At 43.5% G+C, this 19835-nt stretch overlaps 1 protein-coding gene across 2 annotated transcripts in view; it reads right to left on the bottom strand.

The window, feature by feature from the left end:
- Nucleotides 1-4107: 4107 nt before the first annotated feature.
- Nucleotides 4108-19835, bottom strand: part of kcnq1.2 (potassium voltage-gated channel, KQT-like subfamily, member 1.2) — a 147800-nt gene continuing 132072 nt past the window's right edge. For both annotated transcript variants that reach the window (XM_031871223.1, XM_031871217.1), the window contains one exon: nucleotides 4108-5520. In XM_031871223.1, the coding sequence (XP_031727083.1) occupies nucleotides 5374-5520 (147 nt within the window). In that variant the 3' untranslated portion in view covers nucleotides 4108-5373. The remainder of the gene's footprint in view (nucleotides 5521-19835) is intronic.

Raw genomic sequence — 19835 nt, forward strand, 5'->3', positions numbered from 1 at the left:
CTCAAGCATTGCGCTCATGTTCTGTTTTCACTTCCCTTTTCCGATTAAAAATACTTTAACAAATCTATACATATCTCCAGACTGACAGTCAAAGCTTGTACTGTATATGACTTCCGTGTTGTTTTGCAATAAGCCCCCCCCCCCCCCTTTCTGTCTTACAGTAGCTCCATGGTGCAGCTGTCCACCATGCCGAACATTCTGCCTCGGCTGGCCAAACCCCGGCACACCACTGAAGTCCTTCCAGTTTCTAGCTAGGAATTCTCTCCCTGTCTGGGGGAAAAGTCCCCAATAATATGACCTATATAGCCCCCAGTTTTCCTTTGCCCGCCCTACCGCACCTCTGCAGCTTTCCTGACAACACATGAGCAGCAGTCCCACTTCGCATAGCTGGTCCTCGGTGGGGTTTCTGTGGCTGGCTGGAACTAGAATGTGAAACTGAGCAGCTCAGACAGATCTTTGGATCTGATTAGTGCCGGTTTGTTCTGTTGCTCTTGGATGCTGAGCTTTCCTCCGGACACAGGGATGGATGAGGCACGGTGAGCCACAGACATATGGCTGAGGGAAACCTCGTAAGGCCAAAGGTCACAACCTAACCTCCTGGCCTCTGGTTGATTTATAATCCCATGGGGTGATGTCGCCCTGCTCAGACCGAACTGAGGAGGGGTCAAAGGGCGTACTGTATCTGTTGTTAAAGGTTGCATAGAAACCCATTTTTCTTAGTAAGGGATAAGTGGATGCAGAGGGCCCTGAAAACAAAGCTTTCTTAAGTAACGATAGGGCTTAATTAACAGTGATTATTTTCATCTAAGAGGTGCTGTTAGGCTCAACATGAATAGCGGTGTCTCATGTCTCTTGTTACTTAATCTTGACCTTACCTGCTTTCACACCGAACTGCCTACACACAAACATTTACGTAAGCCAACAATAATTCTACAATACAAACTGAATGTTTTTCTTCCAGGCAACTCCCCTTCAGTTCCTGTATGAGCTGGGTATTCTTTTTAATGTGGTAGCACATTACTACTAGTAGGATCACAGGTGTGTGTTTATTGGATGTTTTATGATGGCTATGAGCCAGCCCGTCAGAATTAACTGGAACAGTATATTTTATGCTTGAAGGCCAAAAATGGGATGGTCAAATATGCAATGGTATAGAGGTGCATGGAGGGCAAGGAGCTGCACCAACTGTCCTCCAGACAACTGCTGGCCTCAGCTATTTAGGGACAACTCCTGACAGAGGGGCTGGCATCAGCTGCTGCTGACATTGTTTGTCACAATCCTGGTTGATGCGATACACACACACATGCACACACACCTGTTGACCCATATCTGCTTTCATATAGCACTGCTGGGCCTCTATGCCTGGGTCTCTCTAGACAGGTGGCCTCCAAGCACCCCCATGGTGGCCAGGCACGGCCTCACTGCCTGACAACTACCACCCGCTCACCAGCCACAGCCTCCCAGCTGAGCCTGTTTGGCAACTTTTTTGACATGGGAGCAACAATAGTTACTGCTCTCCTGGATTTCCAGCCTGACAACATTCGTGCCACATATGGCTTTGTTCATTTCTGAACTTGACACAGCTCCTTTGACACATCTACTTTTTATGACTTAATCTGTAAAATGTTTAGTGGCTTAATTACACATTGAACAGACAGAGCAAAATTAGCATTCAGGTGGACTTGTGTTTGCATCAAGCTGACAAGTCCGATATTCCCTCCACTTGTAGCTTTGTTTTGTTCTCCACCAACTCCTGAGGGAAAGAAATATCTGTCCCTTTAGCTGCCAGATGCTTCATTATGTTCACCAGCTAGTCGTTAACTTTGTCTGTGTGCGGTCTAGTGTTGGTCAGTTAGTGTACATTGGTTTTATCAGAGCTTTTTCACTGAAAACAGCTGCTGCGTCTGAATCCGATACTGCTGAGAGCAGTGAGAGTAACCCAAAACAGTTATGTTGACGGTCGTAAGCCCAAAACAAAGAGTTAAAATACTCTGAAATGCAAAACAGAAGGAAATCGCAGGGTCAGATGATAATTCTCTGTTGATTTGAGCTGTAATTCTTTTTTTTAATTAACAATAAATTATATGAGTCTGTAATGTGTAAAGGCTGCTATTCCTACCTGACATTCCCGTTATAGAGAACACGTCAGGATGCAGGACTTTTATTTGCTTTACAAACCAAAACAACAATAAACCAACCCGATGACAAGCCACATAAAACCATTGGCCGGCAGCCTGAAACTTCACATGAGCTAGTTAAACATTACCTGCCCAGTAAAAAAACAGAGAGTTGAATTGCTCAAGTGAGTGGTAAGGACAGTGAGCTGGGGAACCCAACTGGGATTTAACATGAGTGAAGATTTAGATTCAACAGAAACAGGATTCCATAGAACATATTGCTTTGATTCTGATGCAGTTTATTCTAATAATGGCTATTTTCATAATCTGATGTGTAAACTGTAAAAGTACCATACAACAAATCTGTGTGATTTCTGTGTTCTACTAGCCTATTTACAGCAGCATAAAGAAGTTCTGTTCTATTTTGAGCGTGGCTCAGGTGGCAGAATCGACAAAGCTCAGTGAGTCAAGCCTTTCGTGACCTCGCGGAGTCCAATCTCTGCATATACTCTGAGAGACTGCTAGATGTCATCGTCCAGCGTCTGTGACAGTGTGCCCCTTATATTCTCCTTTCAACTGCTTCCTCAGATTTTTTTAGCTTGGTGCTTCTGTGTACTTCTGAGATCAAACTGCCTTTTGAAGTGGTAGTCTCTCTCTTCTCGCCGTCTAGTCTCGAGATGAAAGAGGAGCACGGGGTGACACAGAGTGGCCGCCGCAGACGGAGGTAGCCATTGGGTCTCTGTTTCTCCCCTTTCTCTCTCTCACTCTCTCTATCTCCCTGCCAAACTCCCCTCACAGTGATAGAAACCAGAGGAGGACAAAAGGCAGCGGAGCACTGCGGCCCTCCGGCCCATGTAGTCTCTCTGGCTAATTGAAAATGGCTTTGCTCTCCCCTTTGCTCTCTTCCCCTCACTTATGCTCCTGCTGTCCTCCTCCTGCCTCTCCCCCTTCTCTGTCTTTCTCCCCCTGCCTGTCCACCCCTCCCCCGGGGATGACCCTCCCTCCTTCCTCCCCGCTCTCTCTCCCTCTCTCGCTGCGCTGGACCGTGCTGATCTTGGGACATCCCCAGTATTTTTTGGCCTTTGAAGGCAAATATAATTGAGTGGTAATATGAGATGTATTCTCTTTTTCCTCTGCGTGCCTCCCTCAATGGGTTCTGGAATATTGAAGTTCAAAGTAGGTGCGGTGAACATGTTATTTTTCCTTATTCTTACCAATTCGTGGTGATTGCAGTGTGAAAGGAATTTAGTGAAATAAGGAGATTTTAGTTGGATGGAAACTCCGGCCCATGGCTTACCTTGACCCAGCTCGGCTTGAGCTTGGAACGAACGGCCCCCGAAAATCTATAAGACATGTTTCACCCTCCAACGAAAGCAAATCATGGAATAGACGAGCTGGTAATCAAATTCCTCCCAAGCCAAGAGAGCAGACCGGAGCATAATGAAATGGAGTTTTTATTATTTACAGAAGAGCTACAGTGCAGAGGCTGTGTGTGTCAATATCGGTGGCAATAATTTCCATCCATCTGTACAACAGGAGCCTTGCTCTGTCTTTCTCATTGCTCCAACAAGCAGACATGTTCCAGGTTGATCTTTCCACCAGGTAATAAATACAGTACAATAAGGCAATGTTTCTATTTACAACTCTTAAAAAACTGTACAGGAGTGTCACAAAACTAGAGTGCCTTTGAAATACAACCATTTTATTCAATGTGGGAAAGATAATAGCTATTTCTTTCGATCACGGCAAAGATATGAAAACATACTGTATACTAGTGCAGAGAGAGAATGCCTGTCTTCTTTCCCCTTTCCTTGTTCACCCCTATTTTGTGTGAGCATCCGTCTCTTTGGGAGTGTGCATGCTATAATTACGGGAGGCCTTTCATACAGTAGCTACATAGTTGAGTTATTCTTTATTTTCTACTTCCTACATCGGCATCCCATCAGATAAAAACTATGGGAACAAGTGAGAGCATTGTCTTTTAATTTCAAACGTGTGCTCTCAGTGGTATCCTGATATTTCCAAACCTTTCACACAGAATTAGTGCGCCTGCTCCTTAAAGCTTACTGTTTAAATTCTGCACATTTTCCAGTGTTTCTTTTCATTAGTCGCTCACAGTGAGTAATCTCCTCTTACCAGGAATTCAGCACTTAATTAGCTCTGCAGAGCAAAAATAATCAGAGCTTTAATGGGGCAAATTTATTTCAAATTGCACACAGCAGCGTGAGCCCCCTGAAGAGGGTAATAGAGGATATTAAGCAGGGTGGAGTGAGTAGTGGTGCTGTTTGAGACTGATATATGCATGAAAACTCTCAGTGAAAATCTTGAAGCAAACTGAGAGACCATGCCATAACTCTAGACTTTTTTCCTGTAACGCAGCACCCTGTCATGGCAGTTTGCTTATTTTCATTAGCTTCAATGTATCCGTAAATCAGCACCACGTTAGCCACTCACCCCAGACACATTTGTTCTTTCGAAGTCAACAGATAATCGGCCCTTCCCTCCTTGTGTTATTCGATCACTACAAACAAACACCCACGGCAGCCTAAGTACAGTTAGTCCTGATGGATATGTGGCTATGGAAATAACCCTGTTGTGTACTGGGTGCGGATGGTGCCAAGATAATCAGAAGGATTCGAGGAATGCCTCGGCCATGGCTGGACTCTCACTTTTTCTCTCTGTGTCTTTGGGGAACCGGGCGCTTTGATTGCATTACAACTTCATTACTGGGTTAGTTAGCTTTGGAATAATATTTGGAGTAGAGGAATGCAGCTCAATGACAGGCCACACATAAATTAACATTGTCTGACTAGTGTGATTATGAGGCTAATGTAGGGAAATAAATCCATGTAGCCTGTCGCTGCTTGAATGACTGTGTCCTGCAGTGGAAGACTCAGGGCCCACAATGGTGGTATAGAAGAGAATGCAACATTTAGTCAACATGAAAAAGACCCATAAAGGGGCACAAATCGTCAGAAGGAAGGGGTCAGTTAGCCTTCTTTCTACACCACGAATCCCACTCTCAGTGGTACTCTTGGCCTCATGTCCAAGAGCAATGCAGCTGCCAAGTGGACAATTAAAAGTTATTCTCTTCTCACTCTTCAAAAGTCAATTTTGGATTGCAAATAAAAGAGAGGGTTTTGGAGAATCGAGAAAATGAATTTGCAGGCTGGACCACCATGTTGAGGGTTAGGCTGGTCCTTTATTTCTCCTTTGGTGATGACGACATCATCCTAGTTCGACCAAGGCTGCGACATCAGAGCTCCTCGTCGATGCTGATACCCATGCGTTTCTGGATGGTCACCCTGCGGATGGAGGGCTGGGATGTCAGTTCCGGCTTGGGCGGAAACTGCTCCATCAGGATCCGCAGGATCGAGTTCATATTCTGGTCCATCCGGTGAACCTGGATTTAACACGATGACAGAATACAGTCAGCTGAATGCCTCCGGTATAAACATTCTGCACATAAGTACAGTGCAGACGTGCATTACGAAACAAACAAAGCGAGTTTGCGCTTTTGTTTCGTATCCAGCTGCCTCTTTAATATTGTTGCAGTCCCAATGACAGAGCAGTACAGGGTATAATGACATGTTAGTCTGCCAGTCGCCGTCTACCTGCTAGATCCACTCATTACAAAAGCTGTTGAGCCATATGATCCTTGAGTAGGTGGACAGACACTCACACACACACACACACACACACACACACACATACAGGTTGCTGTTTACGTGCTTTCCCAACTGTAAACACAGGTGTGTCACCCAACAGAGACATCTCTGACAGGGCACAGCCAGCCTAACATCTTCACAGCCTCGGCCTTGGTTTTACCTCTGCGCTTATTTATTTTTCCGTCCTGAGGTACTTAGACAGCAAACACCCGCACAAATCAATATGCTCTGATGGCTCCAATGGCTTCAAGAAAACCAGGTAAAATGATAAAGATGGTGCTTTGTAAATCAAAGACTAAACAGCAATGTACATCAAAGAGCCATAACATCTCACGCACCGGGCAGAACAGACAGATTCAGAATCCTGTCTCAGACGCTGATAGCGAAGAACTCAGGCCAAACCGCGGTATTTCTGGCAGGGCACAGTCAGATAGTTAACATCAATGGCGTTTTCATAGACCTAAGGGTATGGCCCCTCTTTCTCCCCATCTTTTAGTGCGTGTGCCTTGATGGACTGGACACTTTTACGGCAGAGCTAGACATTTAGCAGCTATTATTGTTGTTGAAATATGAGCCATAATAGCAAGTGTAAATCTTAAATATCACAGCGTGTCTCAGAAAAGAATGAAATCACATCACAGCATGCCAATGGTCATAATTCACAAATAACAGATAAGATTCCAGACAAATTAATTTGTTTCTAGATTACTACAACATGTATGTGTTCTAGAGTTGTGTGCTTCTACAGTCAATGATAACACAGATCGTGAGCTTAAGGTGATGTGTAAGGTCAAGTACGCTGGCTGCTCGAAAGACTGGACTACTACTTTCATGTAAACTCTGACCATAACTTAACTTATTTGGACAGAAATATACAGTATGACAGAGCAAGAATAGCTTGATTTTGACACTTACAGCTGAGGTTTCCTGCTATTTCACCATCCACAGTGCTTTCCTCTGTGATTGTACCACGACCTAAATAGTTGTGCTAAGTAGACGAAGCACGCGCTGGGCCCGGATAAAGCTTAGAGAATAATAGGCTATCATAAACATGTTGGGCAGTAATCTACAGACTTATCAACATTCTCATTGGGGCTTAAAATGGATCAGGAATTCCTCCTGTAATGTTTTCTGAAAGCAGTGGCCCTGGGGACCCACATGAGGGACAAGAAAAACATTATTAGACAGGTGTGTTGCAAACACGCAAGACTTTTTTCAATTGCCACTGATTATGTATATGTGTGCTTTGTGGGGATGGAAGTGGAGGAGGAATGCAAATGTGTAATTTGTATGGATGTGTCACTGTCTGTTGTGAACCTGTGTGTTGATAGAGAACATTTCCTTGTATGCGTTCCCAAGTTTGGGTACAGGCGAAAGAGATGATGCGATTACAAATGAGAAAAGCAACAGCAGGTGAGTGCGGGGGAAGTAAGAGAGGAAGGAAATTTGAGTTTACAGATAGCAATGACAGATTATTTTCCAGGCTGCAGTTTGTTCTGTCTGTTATGCAAATATCATTTTATGTGTCCTACAGTCAGTGTTGATGACTGCCTGCTTGTAACCACTGTTCCTCTTTGCTAACAAACTTTATTACTGGGTTTGACACACCGTAGTATATGTTGTCACGATTTGTGAGACTTTGCCACATTACATAATTTTGAGTGCCTACGACAGATGCTGAAGCAACTTTTCCACCTACCTATCTGGCACCTCTATAAATCGAGATTAGCCATTAGTACAGACAAATGCTGCTTTTTTGTATTAAATTAAATATGGTTTGCTTGTGTTGTTAGTTGTAATTTCCATGAGGTTCTCGTAATTGGTATTTACTGAAGGGGTATTGTATTAGGAAGGGTTTTTTGTTATCTTGTTCACCCTGCATAGTGTGTAAATGCTGGAGTTGGGTGTCACCACTGCTGTGTCATATAAACGCATGTGATCCAGTGACAGGTGATGCTCCAGCTGTCCCCAACCCTCCCTCTGACCACGGACAACACATGGGTCAGTCAAATGTGGGGCTGACTCAGTCAGAAGCACCAGATGTAGACATTATTCTTGAATAAAAAGTCAGTTTGTGTAGGAGATCCCTTTCATTTCTTTTTTTCCCTCTAATTTCTGAACTATATAAATAAAATGAGAACTTACCCCAACCCAATAAAGTATATTGTCTTTATCACCTGACAAAATACAAAAGATGTAATACAGCACACATGTATAAAAAAAACTGGCACACAATTTCTTTGTTCACTAAAGATGGGAAAGTATTCCTTGGACTCACTCTAAACAAATGAAATATACATTACATGTATACGACTGCAACTGATGATTTTATGTGATTTATCAATTGTTTTTATTTGAATCCATTCATTGCCTAATCTATAAATTATCCTCAGTGAAAACTCTCCTTTACCATTTCCCAGAGATGTCGGCAACATCTACAGATTGCTTGTTTTGTCCAACCAAGGATCCGAAACACAAAGATATTCAATTTATAATTTATAATGTCATGAAAAAAGTGGACAACCGTCACATTTGTGAGGCTGACATCAATGTTGTATTATTCTCTAAGAGGATTCAAACATGAAATGGGTTGTATGGGCCGTGGGAACAAAAAGGGATATTGCACACACTTTAACAAGCAACATCGGTACATTATCCACAGTACATTTGGTCTTTGAACTGTATTTCATGTACTTCCAATCATTACAGCGACTGGTGGAGACACGTACAAGTACAGAGACAACGTTGGGGAGGACACAGAGCTCCTGTTCACACAGGAACACCCTTCCTGACCACCTTCCTGCCCTCCACCTGCGGCTGTTTGTTTGTTGTCTGCTACACTACAACAAACACAGACGTACACAAGTAGACAAACAAACACGCGCACAGTGTGTACGCAGAGTTGTTTGTGCTCGTCTGCCTGTCACGTAGCAAATAACAAATAAACAAGGAGCGTAATGAGGGAACACATCCACGTCAGAACATTATAGGGGAGAGTGTACTAATGGAAAACTAATAAAGAGCTGAAGTGAGTCAACATCTTAGTGACACCATTGAGTAAAAGCAATTATGAGCCAAAATGTCACAAATCTAAGTTTGTCCTGCAAAGTAAACTAAATGTATCATGTTAACTGCTGGTGTGGTGGAACATGTCCAATTTGTATACATTAGTTAAATGAAATACATGATAAGATAAGATGAAATAAGACAAGATTATCTTTATTATCCCTGCAGGGCACTTTTTCGTAGACACTAAAGCTGCAGCACAAAGGGCAATAAAAGCATTAAGCATGTAAGCAAGAACAGACATCAGCACACGTCAGTCACATGTTTCCAGAAATGCGTCCCATATGTCTGAATTTTGTGAAGACAACTGAACATATAGTGTCTTAGTGTCTTGGGTTTGGATATTTCCCTTAGTGTACAGTAAGCAACATGCAGATTTAATATTGAAAGTTATAGCGAACATGTTCTGAATATACACTCAACATACAGCTAGAAAATATAGGTTTTCTTTTGAGACTTATGTCGAAATTTAAAAGGAAGATCAGAATTAAAGAGGTCAAAGAGAAGAGAAGAACAAAGAAGAGAAGAGAAGAGAAGAACAGAGAAGAGAAGAGAAGAACAGAGAAGAGAAGTGAAAATAAGAGAAAAGAAGAGAAGAACAGAGAAGAGAAGTGAAAATAAGAGAAGAGAAGAACAAAGAAGAACAAAGAACAGAGAAGAACAGAGAAGGTAAGAACAGGGAAGAGGCATCTGCTTTACTACAAAGGTCATTAATTCTCACACAGTTATCCTGAGCTGGCCTGAGCCGATAGAGCGATTCACACTGCCATCTGTTGGAGAGTTATAAAGCCTGGAGAAAAGCCTGGTGCTTGGTATCGCTGCATGCTCTGATTCGTGCAATATTCTACCATCGCATAATTGCTGACAAATGGAGACATGTCATGCAAGAGAGAAATGAGATACTGGATGAGGTAGACAGAGGGAGTTTTGTGGTATTCCTGACATGTAATGAATAGTAGTTAGTTATTGTGAAGTGGTGTGGCTTATTGGTCAGGGAAAACAAGGCCGGTATATACAACCAATAGTGCACTTTTGGCTGCAGATTGCAGTCCTTTGAACAGTCAATACACAGAGCACGTAGGCAAATGAAAACACAGTGACACATCTACCTCTTGCTCTTTCTTTGACAGTTACCTTGAGGAGGACGAAGAGGAGGGAAGAGGAGTGAGTATAGGGAAAATACAAGAATAGAGTAGAGGAGACAGAGGTGCGGGGCTGCCAAAAGGAAAGACTACCAGCTCCAGGAATGTCTTGGCATCTGTGTAAGACTAGGCCGCGCTATTCAACAAAACAAGATTCCTGTCATTGAAATGCTCTCAATCGCACGACACAATGGAGACATAGCTGGGACAGGAGGAGCGATAAGACGAGAGGATAACAATCGCACAGGTCACCGTCCTCGCATGCTGTAGTGAATGTGTAACGTGTTTTCCCACCACTCTGGCCTCAAAGAACCCGGTGCTTCACAACAGTGTAACACGAGACATTTTTCACAGCATCATTCTTTCTTTGTTATGGCTGTGTGCACTTACATGGCACTAGCATGACTCACATAATGGGGATTCCAATTGGAAGGGAACCATTTAGTTTTGGGTGACAAAGCAAGGTTTTAAAAAACAGAAAATATCCAGTTACTGATGTCAATTTCCTTTGTTTTAAACAGTCAAAGTAATCCTTTTTACATCTAATGTGCAGCCATCTAAACAGTACATGTTTGATGGTTTTCAGTTCATTACAATGTGTGGGTAGTCTAATAAGGTGCTTCTCCTGTTCTTAAGACTGTTTGGTTTAATCCTGTACGTCGCAGATGATACAAACAAAATGGGTACCTGCTTTTAAAAACATTTCCCCACAGTGCCACTAGTGGTCAAAATAAATCAACTGGGTACCTGTAAAAGAAGACTAAAAAAAACTTAGGCCCTAAAGCTATAATTTTAAAAGCAAATACTTAGATAATTAAGTCACAAAGAGCATACAATTAAAGGCTAATGTATAGTGAATGGGTAGATATAACAAAACCATTCCAATCAAATAAACCATCACAGATATTCAAAACACCTCTGTACCTTCAATTAAATAAATCTTAATCTTTCTCGCTAACAGATATCCCACTGTGCTGCCCCTTTACATTGCCCTTCCCTGCAATATGTCCCAGCTGTATTGTTTCACTCTCACCAATTGTACTAACCCGTTTCCAGTGAAAAAGTGTGAACCAATCTCACATCACCAAACTGGTACCTTGCCATAGCCAAAAGCAGAGGGTATATCAGACTTCAGCAGGTTGCCAGACACATGATTCCAAAAGAAGTTGCACATTTGTCATGTCAACTTTTTAAGGTGACAATATGTCAATGTTTAAAGCTCGTTCTGCTGCCCCCAAGTAACCAAGAACATCTGTAAATAGGCTACTGCTCTAAATAAGTGAAGGCATTCCATTCAAACTCAGAAGTTGGATGCGCTCATTTCCTATTTGTCAGCTGCCGTCTCGAACAGCCTGCAGGTTAAAGGTACTGTTGTGTTATTTCAACTGGCAACAGGAAGCAGCAAATCAAAATCAGAATGCGGCATTGTGTGAATATAATTATTACAAAATAAAGCATTTGTGTGTAAACATCCAGTAAAACAAAGAGAGAGAGTGTTCGTTTCCAGTTATGCTCCAGCCCTGTTCATATAGAAGAAGAATAGCAGCAGAAACAGCATAGGGTCAGATCAGGTGAATTTCTCTGCCTCTCCACAGATCCGAGGCTCACCCAGACTGGCTGCCTGCTCTTTGTGTTTCACCTACACTCACTCACACACATATGCGATCCAGCATGTCGCTCGCAACACAATGGTCAATGCAGAAAAAGCAACAGAGGGTGTGCACACTGGCCTCGCTGGTGGGCCAATAACAAGCTAGTATTACACAGAGGTCATCATTATCATCGCAGTGACAGAGCTGCATGAATGGAGAATGGAGATGAGGGGATGGGGGGGGGGGCAGAAAGAGAGAGTACAGGAAGAGGGGAATTAAATAAAGAATAAAAAAAAGGCAGAACAAGAGGAAAATAAATTTAAAAATTTGAAAGCAGGAAAAAGAAAAGGACACTGCTGGCTTTTGTCTCCAGGAGTGGAAGGTTAACACTGACACTAAAACACACACACACACACACACACACACACACACACACACACACACACCACATTAAACCAGGAAAGTCAGCAGGCCACTGACGTGCTGATGTTGTGAAAAGAATAAATCACGGTTTTTAAAAGCACTACATTGAGTGACAGCAGGCAACAAGCTATAACTCATCAAAACTAATAAATTCAGCACAGCTGCACCCAGATTTATTTTCAGAACTTCAGAAAAAGAGCAGTACACTCACACAGCACAATACCTTCACTTTACTCTAAGTGAAGTTTGTGAAGTTGTGTTGAGTTTTTAGTTTGTAGAGCCAGCAGGACAGGACTTTCTTTTGGAAGGGCATCGTTTGGGGCAGACTGTCTCTCCTTCACTGACACGCATTCCCACGCCTAATTGGTTGAATCCATCACTCCACTCGTCTTTGCTTCTGACTTTTTAATTGAGAAAACATGGCAGTTGTTCTAGAACAAGTATTTAATGTCTCTTAAACTGTCAGCAGTTACATGATAAATGTAAGGAAAAGGATAGGCAATGCAGTTGCATGATGATGAGTTTCGTCAGTGAGTCACGTCATTGCCACTTAGCTGCTGAGCTCAGTTGATGCCCAGTGTATATTTGACAAATTAAGGTCATATATCAGTAACTAAATTTGCTAGATTTAGGATGGCTACACGTTTTTATTCTCCTGCAAGAATATGGCAGCATGTCAATTACGATTATTCACAATTTAACTCAGAACTTTCTAATTTCAGAGATTTGTCATGGAGCTTTTCGATAAAGATCTTGGTAATGACCGACATCTGTGAATGCCTGCGGTTTAATCAATTTACGGGAATATTAACCAACAGACCACCATTGTTGTTCAGATGGAGGTGGGGATACAGATGCACTGTACTGTATGTAATGACTGCACAGGACACAAACTGACCCCAATTCTTGCTCCGTTCCTCCTCTCACAGGCTTTAAAAACAGCTCCAGATGACCAAAGAAACATTCTAAAAATGAAATATATAACGTGAAAGAAACACAAACAGAAGTGCAGAAGTGTGAGATCGTCTTATGACGCTGGTGACCATATTACTAACAGTTTGTTTTCGCTGCCTTGTGAGTGCGCTGGCTCATCTTCTGGGCTCATGAGGGGAGGAGAGGAGTTTGTGTTCAGTTTCTGGGCCTGGACCACGATTAGGAAATGGGATAGCGTCGCATTAATGATGCGTTTGTGTCACTGAGTGCGGCTTTCATGAAAGAGTGTGGGTAATGCATGTCGGGTCCTGTGTGTGAGACTGCATGAATTTGAAGGGGTGACAGGAATTATTAGTTGTGAGTTTGTATAGTTCAGAGTTTGTGTGTGCAGTGTGTGTCTGAGTTCAGGCTTCCTGCTGTAGCCCTGATGTCAAATTCCTTGACTTTTCCAAGACAACTAAATAGGAGCACTACCATGACCTTAACTGTTCTTCCTCTTTGGTTTCTAAAGGGCTAAACACTGGTTTCCATAAGAGCAGCTGAAAACCACCAGCTAATGCAATGAATGTGTGAAAATGTCAGTCTGGTATATTCATGTGACCCGTTTGCAAAACCTTTCCAGAGAATTTATTAATGTCATATCCTTGAATTTTCTTTTCTTGAGTGCACCTCTCAGGAGCTCACACAGATCCCTGTGTGTGTAGTAATACTTTGTGCAAATTAAGCCGTAAACCAGCATCCTCAAAGTGTACATTCGCATGAGGTGAACTGGGGTCATGCCTCGCAAGTTGAGTAAGAACGAGAAAGAGGGCGAGCGAGAACGACAGACTGCGTGAATAAGTCCTAAACCAAACGCGTCAGCTCGACTCAAATTCACCAGCCCGACGAGCAACCGACCCGCTCCACCAGCGGCCTCTGTGCCAGCTGGAAAACAGAGCTAGCCCGGCTCGGATTCACCACGGGCCGGGCCGCTGCCAAGGAGAATGGATTCACTTTAACGCTGGCAGATACAATATGTTCTTTGTATTTGTAAAAGCAGGAGAAAGAGATGGACAGAGAGAGAGGGGGGGAGAGGGAAAGAGAGAGAAGAAATGAAAGGTAAGGCTGGATGCCGGTGCGGATAGATTGGTTCTGGACTGAGAGGAAGAGAAGGAGGAGGGAGTAAAAGAGGGAAATGGTGGTTATGTTTTAAAGAACAGGAAACCGAGCAAGAGCACCTGACGCACATGATAAGTATCAAGGGCTGCGCCACGTGCCGCTTAACTGCAGCCAAAGCTCTTTTCTGCAGGGGTGGCGGCGGTGATGGTGGTGGTGTGTTGAGGGGTGTGTGTACCGGCTAATCTCTCTTCTGAGTGGGGGCGCACTCAAAGCTGCTTTTGTTTCTGAAGGCTACTTTCATGAGGACGTACAATCCCCCGCGTCCACTCCTCGCCTCCTCCTTCTCCACTTCTCTTTTTTTCTGGCTTTTTATCTCTCCGTTGTTCAGAGCGCACTCCCTCTCTCCGAAACACTGTGGGTGTTTTATTTGATTTACCGATCATTCTGTTTGGACATGGCTGTGAGAGAGAGAGAGAGAGAGAGAGAGAGAGAGAGAGAGAGAGAGAGAGAGTGAGAAAGTGTGTGTGCATCCCCATGTGGTAATGCATGCCTGTGTGTGTCCATGCGCATACGTACGTTTTGGAAAACACTGATGGTCTTTCATGTTGTAAGGAGGTAAAAAAAAAAAAAAAAAAAAAAAAGAGCCATAAATCGAAACAGCCAGAGTTGGGCGCGGGAGAGGCTTTGATGTTGTGTTGGAGGCGCATTAGCGTTTTTCACGTTGAGAGATGTGAGGGCAGGGTAAATGTTACCGCAAACAAAATAAATGTGCAGCATAAACAAGCCAAAAGAGATGAATTACGAGAAGGCTGCCTAGAGATGAAGCCGCTGTCAGCTCAGACGACTACGGGGGTGAGGGAATGCTTTTAGGCTCCCTTCCCTCGTGAATAGCACAAGAATGTTTGTAAGTACCATAAGAATATGTTGGCAGTTACATTTAAAACATGATGAAAATATTATTCGTAAATATCAAACATGAGCATTTATATTGCCTGGAACAGAAAACCTTATTACATTTGCTAAAAACCTGGATAGAAAAAAAAAATGAAATATCACATAAATCAAAGTGTAATGATTATACTGATGTATGATTGTGTCCCATTATTTAATAAATTCAATGCTCCTACAGAATTTGTCAAATATTACCTTAAGAAGGGTCAAAGTTTTAAAAAGTTGAAACACACTAGGAGGGGGGGGGGAATATGGTGGAGGGAATAAGCAGTTGCCTGATGGACCATTTGTCCTCAGAGACAGCTGGACATGATCTGCTCCTAACTGGTCCCCAGTGTGGTGGCCCCCATGAGGACAGTACACGGTGTCCCACACATTGTACCCCGCTTTTTTTATGTTCACATAAAAAAAAAGTAGAACAGGAACGGTAAACGTCTCAAAGAAACACACGCATACACATGTATTTCTGGTTATTTAAGGCCTCTCCTCTTCTAGGAACTATTTCAACAAAGTCAATGAGGCCAAACACTAATAGTTTTTCATCCTGCGCTCTAATGTGGGAGGATGAATGGCCGTCACATGACTCAATCAGGACAGTCTGATTACATTCCCCTGTCTCCTAAGAGCTAATAAACTGGACAGGAAAGTTAGCAAGCGGCAATGACTAAACAGGACAAAACTGTGGACTGCTCTGCTTTTGAATCTCTCAAACTCATCCACTGAAAAGAAGAAAAAAAAAACACACAAATACTGATATGCACCAGGACACATGGAGCACCAGAGCAGGGTTTCTGTGTTTAAAGGCAATCTGTCAGTCGCTTTGTCCACACTACTGCATATTTGTGTGTGTGAGCATGTGTACGTGCACTTCGGCAAGAGATATTGCGTCCAGGGTGTGGCCTCGCATTCACACAGGGGAGTCTTTATAAAATAAGAAAGCCCCCCTCCCCCTGTTTTCTCACTGCCAGCTGCCACAACCACCAAATGCCCCCCAAACCCTCACACACACATCCATGCACCCCCCCTCCCGTGCCAGGCTGTGGTGGCAGCCAGCGTGGCATCGTCAGTCACCGGGGAGGTGCCATGTTACTACGGCCACTGCTGTAGGTCGGCCACACTGTGGCTTTGTTCTCGTCATCAATAGGCCAGTCAGCCTGATATTATAAATGACAAGGGGTGTGCCAGCACTTTGGTCTAGGTATTGAAATGGATACTAATGGCATCATGGCTTATGCACAGAAAATGCTTTCTCCTCAACAAAGATGGTGCTGTTTGCTGAGGAACCATGACACCTACATATTGTATTCATAAGCCTAGTAGCGCTGCAGACAATAATAATTTTCATTAAAGATGAATCAGATTTTTTTTGGGGACTTAAACTGAGGTCTTTAAATTGCTTGTGCGCCTAAAAGTATTTTCAATTTACAATTATACAAAAAATTAAGCTAAAAGTGATTGTTTGCTAAGGATGATGATCAATTTGTAATTTTATTTGTTAGTTGCTTTTTTCATTGCAATCAATCATTTTACCAACAGTAAAAATAAGTTAAATTCCCAATATTTTCTAAATATATCAGCTTAAAATCTAAATATGTTTAAACTGCAATAACAAATGATTTATGTTTGAGCTCTATGTTGAGGAGCAGTGCTAATAGACAACACATGCAGTATTAATAGTGTCTTTGGCAAACATCCCCTCAGGTATTACTTCATCCAAACTGTAAACCAGTTCAGACACGAGGGAGACACGATACTACACACACGATGTAAACAAGAGTTGTCTGGGTACAGTGGAGGGAGTTGAAGATGATGTGCATGTGTGTCTCAGACAGAGACAGTATCCACAATGCCCCACCCCCCCCACCAGCTGTCTGCACTGCCCAGACAGTGGCCCTGTGCCTGGTGCCACGGCCCCGACGCTGTGCCAGCTGATCCTTGGTCGCAGGAGTCAGCGTGACCCCAACCAACCCCCTTGCCCCATTTAACCAGCATTAAAGCCATTATTTCAGATAGAAAGCTTATTATACTGTATGACCACAGCTGGCCTCACACAGACAGCATGGTAAAGCAGCGAGAGACAGAAGAGCAAGAGGAGACAGCTTGTCGCCCACTTGTCTGTTTCCAAATTTAGCATCTTTCCCCTCTTCGCCTCTTGTTTTTGTTATGGTGCCGTTTTTCCTCATCAAAGATGTGGACATGAGAAGTGTTGGTTGGGAGCCTCGCGCCGTACAGACAGTTTGTTTGGCTTTTAGAGGAGTGATGTTTTGATGGCGTCTGCAAATGTCGGTGGGAAGCTGAGGAGGACGGTTGAGCAGACCGGAGACGTCTGGTGGGCCGGTGACAGTGTTTAGAGACACACGATTGGTCAGAGTGTCCGGGGAGAAACTGCGGAGAGGTCAGTGGGTCGAGGGAGCTCTCAGGAATTGGCTCATTTAATGATGAATTATAAAGAGCAGAATGTTAGAAAATCTGAATGAAACAGCTTCCTTGTGGCATTACCAAATGCAGCTGGAATGAGAGCTGGACTGACTGTTTCCCATTTACAGTGGACAGGGATGTCTGGTGTTATTCCAGAGCCAAATTTCATCAGGACTCCATCAGCTCTGCTTGATGACCCAACATTCTTTCCTGTAGTCCAACACTGGGCCTGCCAGGCTCGGCAGACAAAACAAGACTTGAAACTGATAAGGCCAGATGAAACTATTCCACTCATTTGGCCAGTCACTGCAGCCTGCCTCCTCTGCTCAGTACCTCTGCCTTGAAGCTGCTACTGTATTTGAGTGTGTGCTGGTGTACTGCAATTGGTTAAAATAAGGATTGAATTAAGATTGAAACAATAAAAAAATCGAATTGCATAAATGTCTCTTGGGTCATAATGACAATGAACCTAGTTAACTTTGCAATATTTTTCAGCCTGTGTTCCCTTCCTTCTTCACAAGTCTGCAACATGAAAAGTCATGGTGCATTAACTAGCGGTGGTTCCTGTTTGCACTTGATGTGTATGGAGCAATCACTGAATTATTGTTGCAATTAAAGAAAAAGTCTAAAGTTGATAATTATGAGGCAAGATCTCAGGCGTCCACAACGGACATTGGAGGTACTGCTAAAACACATTGTGCAGAATGCAGTTTTACTTGCTACTAGTGTTCTTCGTCCCTTCCTTTACAGTATGAAACCATTGGCTGGACTTCTTTATCTTATGGACAAACAGCTCCATAGCGCCTACTATAGGTAACCCCCCCCCCAAAAAAAAAAAACATCTACAGGGAACATTTAAGTGTGATCACAATGGTGCGTTGCGGAAACTTACCAACCATAAAATAACATGTAAACAATAAGAAAAGTCCACATAACATTTTGTATGTCAGTGCAGCCATCTGGTGTGTTTCCAGCATCTCAGGTATGCCAATAATGACCCAGGGAAGTGTGTTGGCCGCCAGCTTCACCTTGTTTTTAGCTCTCGCATTCCGTATGTGGTAACTCTTATCTGATCACCCCTGCACAAAGAGGAAGGAATTTAATCACAGAATCAGTAACTACTTTCATTTTAGCTTAATGGAGGGGGACTGAGAGAAGAGAGAGAGAGAGAGAGAGAGAGAGAGAGAGAGAAAAAGAGAAAAAGAGAGAGAGAGAGATGCACAGCTGCCCGGGTACAATTGCCCTCACAGTACCTAGTCACTGTCATTCGAGAAGGCCAATTGCCTCTTGTCATCAGGGTAAAAGCGAGTAGTGGGGAAAGACACACATGTTAGCCCCCCTATATACACACACACACACACACACACACACACACACACACACACACACACACACACACACGTAAAAATAGAGGCGTAGTGAGCGGCTGCCGTGAATGGCCAATACATAGCTCATACCAGAGCTTTAACATCAGCATCAACAGCACAGTCATTAATTTTGATTCATAGCACTGCCTCAGTTGGGATTTAAATAGATTCGAAAGCATGAATAAGACAATTCAGGCTTGGCTTTCACCAGAGACACAGGCTCTATGTGAAACTATTTTTTTTTTTTACAAAGGGGACTGGTATGTAAAGCTTGTGTACATGAATGAACTTGAAAGCAGACATTTCTGCACACGCTTGCCCACAAGCCCACTCACTCACACACACACACACACACACACAAACACACACACACACACACACACACACACACACACACCCTTAAGCACACACACAGACCTACTGTATGTGCAGTACAAACACTGAACCACACGCCTTCTCGTCCACCTGTTGTCCCCCCGCAGCGATGTGGAACCCTTCCTCAGCCCTCAAGCCTCCAGCTGCTGGGTTTCGGGCGACAGACACAGACTAAACCCCCCCCCACCCCACGACAGACACACATATGTACACAGCCAGCCCCCCACCCCTCCTCATGCCAGCAGCAAACCAGAATGGATAGTATTTTTAGCTTGTAGTAAACAGAGAGGCAGGCTTTCATCTAACACAACCCCCTGCCCCTCGCTCTTGCTCTCTGTTTTTTTCTGCTTCTCCATCTCACACGATCTCCTCCGTCACTATCCTTCCCCCGTCAAAGGAGGCAGTCAGGACAGATCACAGTCCCCAATTAGATGAGTGTTGAGCTAGAAGCGGGGAGGAAATGTGGCCCTGTCCAGGAAGTGTCTGCAGGTAAAGCTTTACAAGTGCTTTGCTGAATTAACTCTTTCTATTTTTAACAACCGCACCACCGTGGCACACTGTGACCACTGGTCTGCCAGAGAGAGTGAGAGACATAAAGGCACATGTTCTGCTGCTGCCGCGGTTCTACAGGACATGCTGGAAATATACAGTGTGTGTGCCATGTGTAATACGTCTTTTGCCCCCA

Source organism: Anarrhichthys ocellatus, unplaced genomic scaffold, assembly GCF_004355925.1.
Source record: "Anarrhichthys ocellatus isolate YVR2014 unplaced genomic scaffold, GSC_Weel_1.0 scaffold2, whole genome shotgun sequence".
Taxonomy (NCBI): Eukaryota; Metazoa; Chordata; class Actinopteri; order Perciformes; family Anarhichadidae; genus Anarrhichthys; species Anarrhichthys ocellatus.